Source organism: Anas acuta, chromosome 5, assembly GCF_963932015.1.
Source record: "Anas acuta chromosome 5, bAnaAcu1.1, whole genome shotgun sequence".
In the NCBI taxonomy this organism is placed as follows: domain Eukaryota; kingdom Metazoa; phylum Chordata; class Aves; order Anseriformes; family Anatidae; genus Anas; species Anas acuta.
The window spans coordinates 33,173,885-33,191,640 of record NC_088983.1 but is presented as its reverse complement, the minus strand read 5'-3'; the positions used below and the strand labels follow the sequence as shown (position 1 = coordinate 33,191,640).

The 17,756-nt window shown below is 42.0% G+C and overlaps 1 protein-coding gene across 1 annotated transcript in view; it reads left to right on the top strand.

The window, feature by feature from the left end:
* Nucleotides 1–163: 163 nt before the first annotated feature.
* INO80 (INO80 complex ATPase subunit) overlaps nucleotides 164–17,756 on the top strand; it is a 66,635-nt gene continuing 49,042 nt past the window's right edge. Inside the window, exons 1-9 of the mRNA XM_068683854.1 lie at nucleotides 164–611; nucleotides 8,155–8,340; nucleotides 9,212–9,378; nucleotides 9,475–9,542; nucleotides 11,016–11,177; nucleotides 12,611–12,731; nucleotides 14,017–14,231; nucleotides 15,245–15,298; nucleotides 16,805–17,008. Of these exons, the coding sequence (XP_068539955.1) occupies nucleotides 8,198–8,340; nucleotides 9,212–9,378; nucleotides 9,475–9,542; nucleotides 11,016–11,177; nucleotides 12,611–12,731; nucleotides 14,017–14,231; nucleotides 15,245–15,298; nucleotides 16,805–17,008 (1,134 nt within the window). The 5' untranslated portion in view covers nucleotides 164–611; nucleotides 8,155–8,197. The remainder of the gene's footprint in view (nucleotides 612–8,154; nucleotides 8,341–9,211; nucleotides 9,379–9,474; nucleotides 9,543–11,015; nucleotides 11,178–12,610; nucleotides 12,732–14,016; nucleotides 14,232–15,244; nucleotides 15,299–16,804; nucleotides 17,009–17,756) is intronic.

Sequence of the window (17,756 nt, the reverse complement as noted above, 5' to 3'; positions counted from 1 at the left end):
CCTCCCGCGAGACCCGCCGGCTCAGCCGGCCGCTTCGGCCGAGTCCCTTCGGCAATTTCCGTCAGCGCCAGGCGCGACCAATCGCGCGGCGGAGCGCATCGATGCGCGCGGGCCCCCCGCCGGCCGGCCGCGGGGCCGGGGCCCGCCGAGGGGGCGGCGGGGGCGGCGGGGAGGCGGCGGCGGCGCGGGCGGGGCGGCGGGGCCGGGCGGCGGGCCGGGGGCGGCGGGGGGCGGCGCGGGGCTCGATTGTTCAGGCCTGGGCATGGCGCCTCTCCTCCCCCCCGCCATGGCTCCCCGTGTCCCTGCTCCTCTCCTCGCAGTGAGCCAAAGTGGCCGCCGCCGCCGTCCCCGCGCCCGCAGCCGCCGCCTCCTCCTCAGCAGCAGCAGCAGCCGCGCGGGCGCCATCTTGGCGAGGCGGCAGCCGGCAGCGCCCCGCGCCACGACACGGGCGGCGCCAGCCCCGGCAGCGCGGGGCCAGAGGCCGGGCGGAGCGGAGCCCCGCGGCGCGCACGGACCCCGAGACGCCCCCGGCCCTCCCGCCGCCGCCGCCGCCGCCCCGCGCCCGGACCCGGCTCCCCCCCGCCGCCGCCTCCGCCGCCGCCGCCGCCCAGGTGAGCCGCACGGCGCCGCCGCCTCCCGCCCGCACCGGGGGCAGCGCGGCCGGGCCGGGCCGAGCGGCGGGGACAGGCCGCGGCCCCCCCCCCCCCCACTATGTTGGCGGCGGCGGCCGGGCCGCTTCTTAAAGGCGCCGGCCCCGCAGCGCCGGGGGGGGGCTCCCCGGTACCCCCCCCCCTCCCCCATCCCCATCCCCGCACCGGGGCCTGGGGGGGGGGGGGGGTTGGGGCGGGGGGGGGTGGGGCGCCGCCGGCACCTGCGGCCGCACGTGCGTGTGGGGGGCGGCGGCGCGTGCGCGAAGCGGGGGGGGGGGGAGGAGGAGGAGGAGGAGGGGGAGGGGGATGGGGGGGGAGCGGGCGGTGCCCGCGGGCACGGCTCGGGAGAGGGGGGGGAGGAGGAGGAGGAGGAGGAGGAGGAGGGGGGGGAGGAAGGCGGCGGGTGCGGGCACCGGGGGCAGGGAGGCGCCGCGGGGGGCGCTGCACGGCCCCTGCCCGCCCGGCCCCTCCCGGCCCCGGCCCGTTGGCCCCTTCAGGCAGCTCGGCCACGTGCTCGCGAAATAATGAGACTGAAATAATTAAGCCGAAATAATTAAACCGGACCCCCCTTTTATGGCCGTACTTTCAGCTGCTTCTACGATTTTACTTTTCTCTCAGACGAAATCTGTGGCGTGGGGCTGTGCCCCGTAACGCTCGCAGCTCCCCAAAACGTGGTAAAACCAAACATCGCCTTTGCGCTGTCATCGCTCGCACGCCTACACGGCAGCGTAAAGCCTGATCCCCCCCATTGCCACTGATCCCCCCCATTGCCACTGATCCCCCCCAATTGCCCAGGTAGCGAGCAGCAAGGGAGGGAGCCCCAGGGAGGCCTGCCTGCACCCCCAGCCCTTCCCCAGGGCTTAGGAGCGTTTCCTTCCATTCACTTCTGGGCATCTCTGGCTCGTGCTTGATTAAAGTTGCTTCAAACCCTGCCTTGCGTTTCTAAACGAGCAAGTTGTGCTCCGCTTGGGGATAACGTAACAAGCTGTAAATCCTGCAGCAAGCACGCTGCCCGACGAGCTAAATTACATGCTAGGGGTTATTTTAGATGGCAGGAAGAAAATGGTCCTCTCAGAGCTTGCTTGGGCACAGTTCCCCTTCCGTGGGCTGGGACGGAGGGAGCAAAAACCAAACCGGCCGTCTGCAGCTCGCGCTCTGTGTACACAGCCAGGGGTGAAGCAATGTCAGAGTACGAGGGTAACAGGCTTGCACAGTGCAGGGTCTGGAAGTGCCATCAGAGGTCTCTAAGCGCTGGAGGCTGCCCTCCTGGGGCAAGACGTAATCTCCCTGAGCGGCTACGACGTAGTTTGATGTCTTGGTTTCTTCTGGTTGGTTTCCTGCTAGTTTAAACGTGGAAGCAGAGCCGCGACATGCCAGCTTCAGCGCTTGGTATCTCGGAAGGTGTTCTGTGGCTTGCTTACGTGTGCGCTTCCAGTAAGGTTTTTGCAGAGCTGTACGGCATTTTTTTCTTTTTTAATAGTCTGTGACCATTATTTCTGCAATTAGAAAATTCAGGGCCTGTATCCCAGTGGCTCTTCTCTGTGTTTAAAAGCAATTAAAAAGTGGAGCGGAGATCAATGAAGTGCTGTCTCATTCCTTGGAAAGCAATATAAAACCTTGCCACAAAAGCAAATCAGCAAAGTACCATAAATAGAACAGTATCTAGGTTTAACTAATTTAATTACTCAGAAAAGCAATTAAAAATGACTTCTTATCCATTTCAAACCAAAAAGGTGCAAGCGTGTCTTCAGTTGCATGTGATTGTTGTTTATTCATTCAGCTTGAATTTAGTGGAGACTGAGGGCTTTAAATTCATATAAATATCCTTCTCTGGTTTTTGAAAAGCAATAATCTCTTGTGTATCAAAGTTATACTTAAGAAACTTACTACCATAAAAAGACTAGACAGGGATTATGTTTTACTTTAAGATCTGGCATATAGTGTACCACAGAGAACAGTTGTCAGTGTAACTATACGCTTATCAAAGCAAATAAAATGCTCGTCTCTTTTCCCTCTCAATGTTTTAATTCTCTTCCAAGCAAAATACCTCTTCAGGCTGTTTTATGCCACCGCGATTGCCTGTATTAGAGATTACATGCATGTAAGGAAATTGACAAAAATATACCAAACTGATAGTACTGTACTCACGTACATTTTCCATGTAAATCTTGATTTATTTGTGTGGATTTACATGTTTGTCAGGAGTTGTTCTGGAGATGTTACTAAGATGTCCTTACAGTATTCTGCTATTCTGATGAGAGTTTGCCTGATTGATTCGTAAATTTCTTCAAGGAAAAAAACAAATAGGATCTTAGATGTTCATTTCAGTTTGGAAAGTCTTGGTGAGTTGGTGCCAAAATGCAAAACACAAGAAGACCACACAAGAAAAAATAGAGGATTGCTAAAGTTGTGAGAGAACAAAAAAAAACATAGAAGGTTATTTTCTTGCTCCCTTGGCTTTACTTCTTCATCCTGGTCTATGGATAAAACTTTGAATGATGTAAACAGGGATTTGAGAGAGACATAATTTCCTTGGGTAAGCTGGGATTTCAGCTTTTTGTCCGTTTAATCGTGTTGCCTGTGTGCTTGCACTAGTTAGAGGGAGGAGAGGTGAGAAACTGCTTTTGTGGGCTGTAATATTTGAGTATGTAAGGGTGCTCTCCTGCCAGCTGGTAACAGCTCATATACATATGTGTAGTGTGTGACAACTGAGACCCTTTGGATTAGTTTTACCTTGCTGATTTGCCTTGCATCTTAGACTTAGTCAGAGGCTAAGAACAGGCGCTGTGGATTAGCTGCTGTGCTCTGCCTTGTACCTGCACGGTAGCTTGTGTTTGTGCATGTGCCCTCAGGAGTGCAATTACTGTCAGTATTTGCTATAATGTTTGATACTGGCATTAGGCGTAAAAAAAAGTAATCTTCTGGGCCTTACCCGAGATGTAGAGATGCCAGTGACGGAGGAGAAGACGACTCTGGAGAACCCATCCAAAGCAAAAATCCTTCCCAGCTGGTGGGCAGGCAGAACTTCTGACCTGCAGCGTGCCCCTGCCGGGGCTTTAAAGTGATACTGGTAGCAAAAACCTGCTGGGCTTCACTCAGAAATGGCCAGTAGGTATTTATTTAAGCTGGGAGAGTCTACCTTCAAAGCTAGGCTGCTTCATGAAAACAGTGGTTTTGCTCCTTCGTTTGTGCACCTTGATGGGTATAAAAATTAGAAACCTTGTTATAAAGCATAATTCTGCTTTCCAATGATGTCCTTGAAGGGTTCCTCTCCAGTGCTGGGTGTTTGCTTACTGACTAGACATCGTGATGGACAGACCTGAAAAGCAAAGTAAATGAATAAACCCCACACCTGCATTAACATGGAATTGAGCAATGCGATTTAAAGAAGGACAAGGAGGGTGTCTTAAAAGTGAACTTAGCTCTTTGAAAAAACATAATCATTTTGAAGGTTATTTTTATGGATTTGGTAGCTGAACTCAGAACCTTGTGGTGGCGTTTGACTTGTGCCTTTAATAATTCAAAGGGCCACGTGATGCAATTAAATAGTTTCAGTGTGAACTTCTGATTAGGTAAGAACGCTGAAGGATTCAAAGTGCAAAGCCAGCCAGTGCAGCAGCTATTTGGTTCCAAGTGCACATTTTCTAGGCTGTTACTGCTCTGGGGGAGATGAAGGGAGAAGAGAGAAAACAAATAACTACTGAATTTGATACAGAAACTTCTTATCAAGTGGGAGTACATGGGTAAGAAAGGTGTGATGGCAGAAGGATTGCCCTGCAGCATCCAGTCATTTTACCACCTGTAACACAGTATTTACCTAAATGTTGCCACCAGTAATGAAAAATTTCCTTAAACTGAGGAAGCAAAAGGGTAGCTTTGTTACCAAGATGGCAAGGAAAGCATGTCCTCACCATACAAATCCAGTGAAACAGTGTCTCGGTGCAGTTTCCTGCCCACTGTTCCCTACTGCAGTGGGTAGGGCTGTTGAGTACATCCCTTTTGGTTGTTCCCCCCTTCTCTCAAATTGGTATACAAGCAGGTTTCGCCTTTGGAAATCTTTGTTTCTTAAAACCTAGAATGGGAACAAAAAGAACAGAGAATAAAGATGGATCTGTTAGCATCCCAGGTTACTACTTTGATCAGCAGAGAAGCCCTGAGTGGCTGTTAGTGTATAAATAAATAAAAGACCAAACCATCCTGTATTTAAGATGCCTCTATAACACTGAATTTGTTTTGGGCATTTTTAATATATTTAAGAATATTGTTAGGCTTGCCTGTGATTATTTGATTATTCAGAAGGCGGGATACCAACCAGTAACTGTTCTGAAGACAAGAGTAATTAACTTTGTGTGTACAGGAGCCTCTCGGGACAAGGAAAATAGGAAGACAAGCAAAAGCTTGTCCTCTGGGGTGAAACGAAGAGCCCTTTTACGCTGTCAGCACGAGGAGGACTTGGAGTATGGAAACATAAGGCTTCCAGGACTGGGAAATAACGTTTCAGAACACAGGTATCTGGTAAAAGTGCAGACAAGACAGGTACCTGGCATGTCTCTAGCACACAACGGGGGAGTTTAGCTTGTTAGGATAGGGAATGAATGACCGTGGTCGCTGCAGACGGGGTGTTACCACTTGCTTTCACGTTTACCTACGAAGCTCATGCAGTAGGAGTGAGCTGCTCCTGAGGAAATCTCAGAGTTTTCTGGTTAGTGAACACATTTGATGGCATCCCCTTTTCTTGGGGCCCTTAGTGCCATGCAGATAAGGAAGCTGTGTTCGGCTGGGCCATCTCCGGAGCCTGAGGAGCCCCGCGGCAGGTCGGGGACGCGGCCTGGTGGCAGCTCCGAGCCCTGGGTCCCTGGGAAGCTGGAGGAGCACCCAGCTGCTCCTTTTAGATCAGGTAAATGGTACCTTTGCCATGTCTCCAACCCACCTGCTGTCTGGCAGTTAAGGGCTTCACCTCAAATCTCTCTCATTATTTTCCCTTCATTTTGCTGTTAAGCTCTTACAGTTTTTTTTAGGCTAAGTCTCATTGGGGTGAAGAAGAGCGTGTTCAGTCTGTCGTTGTCCTCAGAAGTGATGAATTCATTTGAAGGCATGGGTGCTTATTGCCCTCTTCTAGGTGACAGGAGGCAGGTTGCTTTCCTGCAGTGCTACCAGGTGCTGACTTTGGGGAAAGGATTCTTCTACAAAGAGCCGAGAGGTGCCGGATGCTCTGTGCTTCTGAGCAGTGGTTGTGCGTGGTGTGTTGGTTGGGAAACTGGGATAATACAGCGTTAACATAACTCGTGCTAGTTCTTGTTTTATTGCTCCTTTTCAAAACATCTGTAAAGGGATCACCGTGTTTTTTTCTGGTATGATACTAGGTGTTGAATCTTGCTCCTTACTATATATAATTTTTTGTTGAGCTGCTCATATGATACAAATCAGTGTTACTAATGGGAAAGAAAAGTCTTCCTTTTTGATGTCCTTTTCCGTCCCCTCCCACAATGATTTCTTCCACCAGAAGCACAAATTTCACGTTTCCTCTAATTTTCTAACCTCTTTATTTTCTTCATGGCTATACCCTGTCTCTTAGAAGACAGTCTTTGATGTAAGGTAGTGCTTGCTTGTGGGTGGTTGGGTTGGTTTTATTTTCAGACAGTTGTTAAAAAAATGTGACACACATAGGTGATAGTTTCTTGGAAAACACAAATCTTAATCCTTTTTTTTTTTATGGAAGGCTTTTGGGTTCTTTCTTCCTTCTGTTAACCTCTGCTTGAAACATATTTTGTGACAGAGGTCATCTATTCTATTTCTGTCAGGTGTAAGAAGATCTAGCATATAGAAAATTGAACCTAGATAGCCTGAGTCTAGAAGTCATTTTTAACTGAGGGCTGTTATCCTGTCTAACAGCTCCTGGCATGCTGCTGTTTATTCTGTGTGAGTAAAGACATTAAATCATGGCTGGGTGTTTATTAAGAAATAATAAAATTTGCTCTTGTTCAACCACTGCTAATAGTCTCAAGGTGGTAATTGCAGTTCTTTTGTAATATTGGAAGTTTTGAATCTGCTTTGTATATTGTTTTTGGGGGGGTTAACGGACTTGGAAAATTTTAGATGCTGATTTTTGGACTGTGTACATGGAGAGAACAATTTGAAGAGGAGATGCTCAATTCATGTTTTCACTTGGATAAGCTTAAAAAAAATCAGTAACAATTCAATAAATGAACAGATAGGAAATCCTGTGCAGTAAAATAATGTGAAGTTTACTTCAGATTTGTAGCATCTCTAAGAACTAATATAAACCAGAAGAATCTTAGAAGAACATTTAATCCAAGTCTTTCGAAAGCTATTTATATTTTTGTCATCCAACATGTGCAGAAGCTTTAGTTAAAGGCACTTATTTGTTAGTAAATACCATATTTATGGCATTGACAGCATTTTCATTTGCAGTTACAACTCTGAGTTTGGAGATCAGTTAAAATTATCTTGCTGTTACTGTATCACTCACGACATCTTTCCTAATCAAAGAAAACTACAATTCCAGTTGATGGACTTATTACTGTAACGATTGATATGACATCTTGTGCAATAAACAAAAGTAAAACCACAGTTGACAGAACAATAAAACGATAGCTTTGGTTTTAAAGTACATACGATGCAAATACTGTGGGGTATTTTTTTTGGGGGGGGCGGGGGAGGGGTGTCTGAGAATCCAAAGTCCTGGGAACAAGTGAAAAAAAGGCAGGAAGGCTATTTTTATTAGTTGAAAAAACAAAGCTGGAGTAGAGTCTAAATTTGTAAATGGAAAAGGGTTGTAATACATTGCTGACTATGTATTCCTTTTTCTTTAATGAAGATAACAGTTCAGAGGGGCAGGTTTTCTGGTCAAGCATTGTAGCTTGCGCAACAGGTAGCAGCTGTATTCTGAGGGCTGTAAGGCTAGTGTTGCCTCTAAGTAAGGGAAACGTCTTACAAGTATTCTGTAGACTGCAGCTGTAAACTGAACGATTTAAAACAAAAAACAACAAAACATAAGAAAAGTATTTTTAGTATTTCCTTTCTGGAGGAAAACAGCTTTATATACATATATAATTCAACTAAATAATTTAATTGCACTCATTTGACTTTCATGGTACATGTCTGCCTTTTTGTAAGAGTTAAATATATTTAACGGTGAAGAAAGTTTGCTTTAGATGTTCAAGGACTGGATTCATTTTACCTTCCATTTCTTTGTCCTCATTTGCTAAGGCATCTGAATTATCATGCTAGGTCAGCGCGGTGCTCATTCTTATCAAATAGCATCCATAAACTCATAATTTTGTGGTGGAGAGTTTAGTCTGAATTTCTGCTTGTTTGGTGAATATACCTATTAACCGCAACCTCAGCTTTTTGCCCCACACTTCTTTGGGTACGTGTTAAATATTGGCATTTGGTGTAGCATGTGTTTGCCTACTCACCTAGTTCTTCCTTGTTGGAGGTGGTGGTGATGGTGATGATGATGATTGTTGTTTCCTCTTGACAGCTGTGTGTTCCGAGGCATCTGTGCATGAGGAGAAGTTTGTTCTATGGCCTCGGAGCTGGGCGCCAGGGAGGATGGCAGCTGCTCAGAGCTGGCAAAACCCCTCTATCTGCAATATCTGGAGAAAGCTCTGCAATTGGATCAGTTTTTACGACAGACGTCTGCCATCTTTAACAGGAGTATATCCAGGTACCAAAACCTTCTCATTAGGATTACCAAGGACAGACAAGCATTTTTATAATATTGTTCCCAGGCAACACTGCAGTAGGAGTTTTATTAGTGATTTGCTCATTATAAACTCATTCCCTGTAAAGATTTTGCACTATACTTTTTACTTCACATTGATAATCAGCATATTTTCAGCCCAGGTTCAACTTGGCAAGATGTTTTAAAGCTCTTTCATAGTTGAGTGGCCAAAACTTTCTTTGCCAGCAAAAAATAGGATGAGCAAGCATTAAGTTGATTTTTCAGGGAACTGGCACGTAGCCTTAAGCAAAATGCAGACTGTGTTCTCGGATGCAGCATTTATACGACAGTAGGTTGTACCACTGAGAAGTGAGTCATCAGAGGTACACTTCTGTCCCAAAACAACTTACATTTAATTTCATCAGTGTTTTGGAACTGCAGGCTTACCGAACTGTAAAGTGTGTGAGTAATAGATAACAGGTGTATTATAGGCATGTAATAAGATCCACACGAGGAACAGAGGGGAAAAAAATGCCTTATGTCTTTCACATGTAAGGTAGTGCTGAGAATGACAGTGTTGTGCTTTGGTTTGACTCAACACTTAGCTTCTTGGTTAGTTCATGCTTTTCAAATTAAATAATCTAGTTAGAGACTGGGGGTGTGGGTTGATAGCGTAGCCAGACTGGTCTGATCATTAACTGGTGCTGAGAAGGAAATTATTAACAGTCCTATTTCTAACGTGTGGACTTAAAGCTGAGGCTGACTCAGTTCACAGGCTTGCAGGCAAATGGCTGCATGCAAGGAAAGTTGCGTATGTGCCTCCTATTTTGTATATTTTCCCTTCGTTGTCACCGTATTATGTTTCTTCTTGCAGTGATGAAAGTGAGGATGGATTGGATGACAATCCTTTGCTGCCTCAAGCTGGGGATTCCCTGATGCAAGTTAAAGAAGAGCCTCCAAACTCTTTGCTTGGGGAATCTTCTGGAGTAGGAAATTCTGGGATGCTGAACACACATTCCCTGAATGGAGTATTGCAGCCAGGTAGTCATCCACTAAATTGAATCTCTGCTTACTTTGTGTTAAGCTGGAAAAAGCATTATTTCTTAGGAAATTTGTTATCTTTTTTTCTCTAAACAGAACCAAAGTCTGAAAAAGGGAGCTTGTATAACTTTTCTAAGCTGAAGAAAAGCAGAAAGTGGCTGAAGGTAAGAATATTGCAAAGAAATGCAGGTCTTAGGAAATATGAGGAGGGTCCCAGTTAATGTTGACAGTGGTAAATGAGGGATTCTGTCTTGTCATTTAGTGTAGATCATGGAGATCCAAACGTGTAAGAAAGTAGATAGCGGAAAAAAAGTTGAGTGCAGGTCAGAGCATTACCTCACATGAAATTGGCAAATACAGTAAGTTTACAGTAAGCTTATTTGTTCTCATCTCAGTAGTCCATTTAATTTTACTTTACATGTGCTATCAAGAGCTCAGAAAGCTAGATAAATGTGTTTAAGAGCTGCCCTAAATGATCAGACACAGTTTTAATTGATGCAAAATATCATGTTGAAGAATAAGCCTAAGGTGATACAGAAGTGTATTAATATTTGATATCTTGCTGAAAAGAGGCCTTCAAAGGAACTCTTTACTCTTGTACTATATTGGTCTGTTTGCTGCACTATCTTTTTATGTAATTGGAGTTAGACTAAGGTCCCTTGCTAAGAAGAAACGAATGTGTTTTTTTTTTCCTTTCTACATAAAAAAAAAACACAGACCAAAGTTTAAAAAAAAAAAGACATTCTACAGAGACTTCTCATCTGAGAAACATGGGGAAAGAAGAAAATGTGATGGTTGATAATAAGAACTGTTAAGATCTTGAGTAGAACAAAATAGAATTATAGTCTCTGTAGATTTAAGGCTTTCATTTCCATCAGGTAATGAAATGGACAGTAGACGTTTCAGTTTTGGTAGCAGCAGCATTGAAGTTAAATTTCAGAGAATATACATTCAGTAGCATGAAGTAATTGTAGTGCACTATACAAATTACAGTGAGCTATTACGAAGTACATTAAATGGACATTTGGGACTGAGCTGAAAGTTTGTTTCCTAAGACGTACTCAGTACAAGGTCCAGATGAGGAAGGAAAGAGAGAGTAGAAAGGTGGCATTATGCCATCTTTGCCTTTTCATTGTACTGCAGCCTTCTGTAGTTAGCAAAAACAGCTTGCCTAGAGGTCAGTTGAGAGCCAAACCTGGTGCAGGTGGTAGAATAGCAGGAATATGTGTAGCAGGACAGGCTTTACAAATGCGGTAGCAAAGCACCTATAACCATGCAGCATAAAATACCCCTGCTTATATGCTGATTTTTCTCACTACTGGAAAGAATCTTCCACGATCAGGAGCATCTGCACTGAGTTTTGAAATATCTTAATTTTCATTAAACTTTCAGAAAACTACCTCCCTGAAAATCAGAAAACACGCGTTTGATTAGCTATTAAACAGTATTGTATGTCAGAAAATGATTTTCCATTGGAGGCATTTCAGATGTAAAACACTTCGTAAAGGCTGAGTATTGTGGCTGGGCTAGGTCTGCCAGCTCTTTATTAGATAAAGGCTTAAGAGCATTCTGCATAAATAAACAATTCAGTACAGGGACTTGTGATTGTTAAATTAGTCTTCGTTTATTCTTTTTAGAGTATCCTTCTGAGCGATGACTCCAGTGACACAGATTCACCAAGTGATGAGGATGGAGAGGATGAAGAAGAGTTTTCTCTTTCAAGGGAGGAGCTTCACAATATGCTGCGATTACATAAATATAAGAAACTACATCAAAGTAAATATAGCAAAGACAAAGAGGTAAAAATCCAGACCTTTTGTATTTTCTTGATTTTTATTTTCTCTTTCAGTTGCATTATTTTAATTGCTTTTACCTTTTTCTGAAAAAATGGTAACATTCTGTGGTTTAGAAAATACCCTAGTGTTTGATAAACTAGAACAATCTAATATCAGTTTCAGACAAGGGTTATTTAATTAATTATGTACAGATTGAAAAGCTGTTGATCCCTTATGCTGAGAACCTCTTGATAACTTATGTAGATTGTATAGGTACATGTGTACATACAGCTTCTGCAACACTCTGTTGTGGTCATTAGAGCAAATGTAGAGTGCTAGATTTGGATAATACATACCAAAACTGAGATGCCATGGGTTTCAAGTCTAAAATTAAGCCTAAAGCAGTATGTTTGCATCATCATTGAGGCAGCAAGTAATAACGTGATGTTTACCTTCCTGAAAAAGAGTTCTTTACTGTTTTGTGTAATTCTTTTGGGTTTTACTTGACTTCATTTTTTGTCTTTCCTTTCTGTTTTAGATTTTTTTTCTTGTGTTCTTTTTTTCCTCTTCCCTATAAGAACTGCTCCATTTCTGTGTTTTTCGATGTTGTGCCAAGTTTTGACTATTTTGATTCAATAATGTATTTCTTTGAATTGTAAGAGCTTTGGCAAAAAAAATAATTGCTGTTTTGAATTGTGCCAGAAAGTGGGTCTCAGATGAAAGAAGTCATCCTACTCTGCTAGCACAAGATGTGTATGAAACGAAAATTTGTCATTGCTTTGAAATTTCTCCAGAGGAGTGGAGAAACAGTTTTCCCACCCAAGTCTTTGCTTGTGTCCACTTCTTTCCTTTGCTTTCTTATTAACTTTTAAACCCAGATTGTGTTGGCTTCTCTTGAAATACTATGTAATGACACAAACATTTATACATCCAGTTTTCAGATAGGTCATAATTTTCATGTTTATATGTAACTTCTATATAATTCTTAATATTTTAGTTAAATATTGCTTTGAATATACTGTGGAAAACCTTTAAATGCCTTTTATCTAAATCCATTCTTTGTTATCCTTTGGCATGATCAAGTAGGACATGTATGTGATTTGGGAATGCAAGCAAAACAAAGAGGAAGTCCTTGATTGGGCCGCTGCCCATAACGTGCTGCCTTGCTGGGCAGCACCTGTATAGAGCAGTATGTTTTGCAAGTGTAAGCTTCACTGCCCGTTCTTCCCTTCTTATTTAACTGGGTGGGTTTGGTTGCCTACGTAGAACGTTGGAGCTACCTCTGTACACAAAGTGGGTTCACTTTGGATACCTCAATCCTTGATAACAACACTAAATATGGAGATGCATGTTTACTGATCTCTTATTTACAATCAAAATGTGAACTTGTTTATCTCCTATCTCTGTTATCTGCTATATCTGATTTCCATGAGTGTGCTCATTTACATCCACTTCAGTTGCAGCAATATCAGTACTACAGTGCAGGATTGCTGTCTACACATGACCCTTACTATGAGCAGCAGCGCCACCTGCTAGGGCCCAAGAAGAAGAAGTTTAAAGAGGAGAAAAAATTAAAAGGTAAAGTCACTAACCTTGTGTTTTTTAAATGGTTGCTGTGATTTAAACTCCTTTCCTTTATTATTTGTTTTGAATAAACATAAATGCTCAAAACCTTTGAGTTTTGGATGGAAAGCTAGTAGACAGTTGTATCAAGGAGAAATCATCAGAAAATACTGAGCTTTATCTTCTGGCCTCTAGAGTTAGGGTAAAAAAGAGTAGTATAAATAGAAAGTTCATGGTTTTAGATCTTCTTTGTGGACCTCTGGATCTAGAATGAAATTGTCATGTAATAAATACTTCATGGTTCCCAATGGTGCTTGGCAGAGTTTCAAAAATCATAAATATTGTTATGTATCAATGTCCATTTGTTCATTTTTTTTGAAAACGTGATAGTTTATTGAAAAAAGTATCAGCTATGCAGTACCCGATGCAGTTATTCATGAATGAGTAATTCTAGTGACATGGAAATAATAGGAAGTGAGATTGTTTGGGGAAATTAGAGGGAACTCAGAATTGATGTCCAAAATGAGTTAAAATAGAACTACTTCTGTAACCTCTCAGCTGGACTTTCTCAGATGCATGTATGGTGGGAATGACAGTTTCCTTTCTTGTTTGTGCTGGCTGCATCTGTTGATCTGTAAGGAGGAAGGAAGAAAAGACTGTGAACTGTCAGTGTAACGTAGATTCTCTCTAGTGCAAGTACTTTAGTTTGAGCTGTTTTTTTTTTGTTGTTGTTGTTTGTTTGTTTTAAGGAGATTATTTTGGACTTGCCTTCTTCCTTCCTGTCTATCTGCAAGTTCCTTTAATGTTGATTTTTTTTTTCTTCCCTAATCTTGTAGCATCCATGGTTTTGCATGCTCTCAAAGAGCATTTTTAATATCTGATAATAGTGTCTGGTAGTTCCCTTTGAAAGCTGTATCTGCAGTAAGAGATAACGTGCCAGTCTCTTTCAGCTAATGACAAGTTTGGTTTGAAACTTATCCTATCCAATGCTGATTTTGTTACCTTTAGATGTGTTACTTTTACATGTCTTAAATAAATTTTTACCACAGAACAAGAAGCACTATACCAGCTCCTAGGGTATGTTTCCATGCAGGGAAACATGTTATAGGAGTTAGTTTCAAAACAAGGAAGTAAGTGGATGGTACTAGAATTGGCAAGCATAGGTAAGTTTGGCTTTTTGTTGGTTCCATGTGAAAATCGGCTAGGATAGCTTATTTAGGACAGATGTCTGACTAAATGTGGAAGGTCCCGAAAAAGGGGGAAAAAGAAAAAGATTTTCATGATCATTATTTTCATGCAGGCAAGTTGAAAAAAGTAAAGAAAAAGAGGAGACGGGATGAAGATCTCTCTTCAGAGGAGTCACCACGACGCCACCATCACCAGACCAAAGTTTTTGCCAAGTTTTCTCATGATACACCACCACCTGGGTCCAAGAAAAAGCATTTGACTATTGAACAACTTAATGCTCGTCGACGGAAAGTTTGGCTTAGCATTGTTAAAAAAGAGTTGCCAAAGGTGAGCTTGGCTAGTGGCACTGCATTAGTGATGATAACAAGAAAGGATAAGAAGATAGGAAATTAATTCAGTGGAGAGGTGACACTTGGAAAACCAGAGTAAAGTGAGAGCTGATTTTCTGGTGGTCATCAATGGCCACACTGATATGCTGTTATCTATAAGCAAGCTGTAGTTCTAATTTCTTATCACCAATGATGTCTGAGTGGATCATGCAGTGCTTTAGCCAAATTTCATTTGGCTATCCAACCCTTTTCTGTGAACAGCAAACTTGAGCAAGTACTCCCACTAATCAGCAGGATAGCTATGGAATGCAAACCAGTATCTTGGTCTTGTGCTAAGTTCAGGAGAGGCACTTTCAATCATTACAGCTTGTGCATTTTTTGAAACTTACTTCAGAGACAGCCTAGGGAAAACTTTGTCATTTACAGGAGAAGCTTTAGGCACATTTGTGATAGCTCAGTTCTCTATCACTAGTTCTCTGAGATGTCATCAGTGGATCTTAAAGCCTGCTTTTTGGAGTACACAGTTAACAGACTTTGAATTTCTAGCAAGTTGAGTATGACTGATGGCTGTATCATCCTTTATGGACTTGTACACCAGGCAGAGGATAGCTGCAGTGTGCCAGACCTTGTATTTTCAGAAGTCTGATTTTGGTGATGTGAACAACATGGGATCTACATTAACTCTTAAGATCTTTGGGAAACAGTGGAAACATCTTTTAAGTGCTGACAGTGGAGTAGGAGAGCCCTATATTGCAAAACTAATAATTAAAGAAATCTTCCTGAAAATGGAGGTGTTTACATGCTTCCTTTAGGAGTTGGAGTACATTTATGTGCCTTTGACTGTGAAGGATGAAAGGTGTTTCCATCAAAATGAAAAATAGTTACAGAACATGTATGCAGTTATACAATAAAGAGTTGACAGGTGTAACAGCTAAAGAATGGATAGTGATATTTTAAAATACTCTGAAGCTATTACCCTTTAAGTAATTTTAGGCTGGTGTTCTTTTATAGGCATACAAACAAAAAGCCTCAGCACGCAACCTCTTCCTAACCAACAGCAAAAAGGTAAGTGTTCAGCTCTATATGATTCTTGTATTGAATGTAATAAGCAAGCTGTAACTTCTTTGTTTCTTACAGTACTGACTATACTGGCGGGACAGTATAAGAGAAAGAACTGTATATAAGTAATTTGTATACAACTTTTCAATTGTAGATCTGTTATTTTGGTGTGTTTAATAAGCAATAGAAGAAACAAGCAACATACATTTCTTAAGTATTTTTGGTTTTCATAACATTTAGGTTATTAATTTGTAATTAACTTATCTTTGATACAATAAACTGAAGACTTTGGTATGCTTTGTTGGCTTTTGAACTGCCCATCCACTAGTTAAAATTTGTTGTTTTAAGCATTGTTTAAATCAAAAGGGCTCTTGGAAGTATTAAATGTGTTCATAATCTCAACTCCTATATAAGTTTAAAAATAGAAAAAAAAAAATCTGCTTAAATGATTGCCAAAGAAATTTATCTCCTCATCAGAGTGTTCTCTGAGAAGTGTCATTGTTTCTACCTAGGAGGCTTTATTGTAGGAACATTTAGTAATACTTTCCTGAGCATTTTTCAAGTGTTATGTTCAAGTGCCTGATTGATTTATATGGCTAATGAAAAAGTAATCAAGTATATGGCTGAGAATCATCAGATGTAAGATGATGTAGGACATTTACATTCCATATATGCATTATTAAGAAAGGGAGCACTTTCTATGCAAGGGATGCAGAAAACAGGACCTCCTTCACTGTAGGTAGGTTCTTCTGTGGGCATCCTTACCAGAGACTGAATTTCTTTTTGATGTCTGAGCAAATAGTCTGTGATTATTGTGTTTGTAGGTATCACAAATTGCATATTATACGAGTGAGTGATGCAGCAGACTTAAAGGTTTTGTAATTGCACTCTTTCTGCTTTGTTTTCATTTTGTTTGATCATTTGATATCTGTGTGATGGAATTGTTGATGTGCAAATTTTAGTGGTGAGAAGAAACAACTGTCACAAACATCAAACCCAGCAATTTTGGCCATTATGACAGTGACATTAATTTATGTGTACTAGAATGAAAAATGACATTGTATTATGCTTCTTTATGAGATGGTGAGAAAATTGTAGGTTACTCCCCCACTTTTCAGTGTATTAGCATGTGAACGCAATTGTGTACTGCCAATATTGCCATTGGAGCAGCCTTATTAAAACAGCAAGAAAGAGCGGGTACCACAGAAAAATGGAATAGAGGAGTCAGAATTGCAGGTCTCCTGAGTTCCTTTCAAGGACCTATCCACCAGATCAGTCCTTTAAGTATCATGTCATACTGCAGCTGTCTCCACGTTTGTATGCATCTAAGGAAGTTTTTGGAAATTCATGTTCTCTCACACCATTTCAAAAACATTACTGCTGAGCAAAGTATTGTAGTTTTTCTCTTTTGAAAGATAAGACTTAGTTGTAATTAAATTTGATGTTTTATGTTGCTGTCTTTCTCTAAGTCTGCCCATTTTTCTTATGTATCCAAACCTTATTTCTCCCTAGCTTGCCCATCAGTGCATGAGGGAGGTACGTCGAGCTGCTCTTCAGGCCCAGAAAAACTGTAAGGAAACTCTGCCACGGGCACGTCGTCTTACCAAGGAGATGCTTCTCTACTGGAAAAAGTATGAAAAAGTAGAAAAAGAACATCGAAAAAGAGCTGAGAAAGAGGCTCTGGAGCAACGCAAGCTGGATGAGGAGATGAGAGAGGTACAGCAAAACCACAAATTGCTGATAATTAATCTCCTGAGGAGACACAGAAGTGATTAAATGATTTGAGTTTCTAAATCTGGGCCACCAAATTCAGATATTTACTCAGTTTCAGTGGTGTTCCATCTATTTCTTCTGCTATCTTAAAATTCTTTACATAATTCTTCTGACATTAGCCAGAGGTGGTAAGAAGCCTTTGAACTACTTAAATTCTTTATAAATGAGTGAAGTAGAGGAAGGAATTAGACAAACAGCATGTGTCTCACTGACACATACATAACTCAGTGTTACTAAGTGCCAGCCTTTTGTGATGTTTTGCTCATCATTATGAATCCAGAAGGCAAACCATCTTTTTATTCACTTTTTTTCCCCCCCTACTGTAAACACATCATAATTTGTACGTGCCTTCTGTATGGTACTTGCAGAAATTGTTAGCAGAACTGTTGGGGCATACAGAGTTGAGAATTTTTATGTGATCACTTCTGGGTTGGCCAAGTGACTGATTCATGGACTCTTTTAAAGAGTGGTAAGGTTATAATTTAAGAAAAAAAAACTTCCTTGCCAAAGCTCTCTGGTGGAGTTACAGTTGTTTCCTTACATGTGCAGTGATGAGCTGAGGTTGAATCTTCAAAATACCTTATGGTTAGTTTAATGCTTAAGCCATTAGATCATGTTTTTATGTATAGTGCTTCTCTCAATTCTTGAAAATTTGTAGATACTTTGTGATGGTTTTAACTGGTGTAAATTA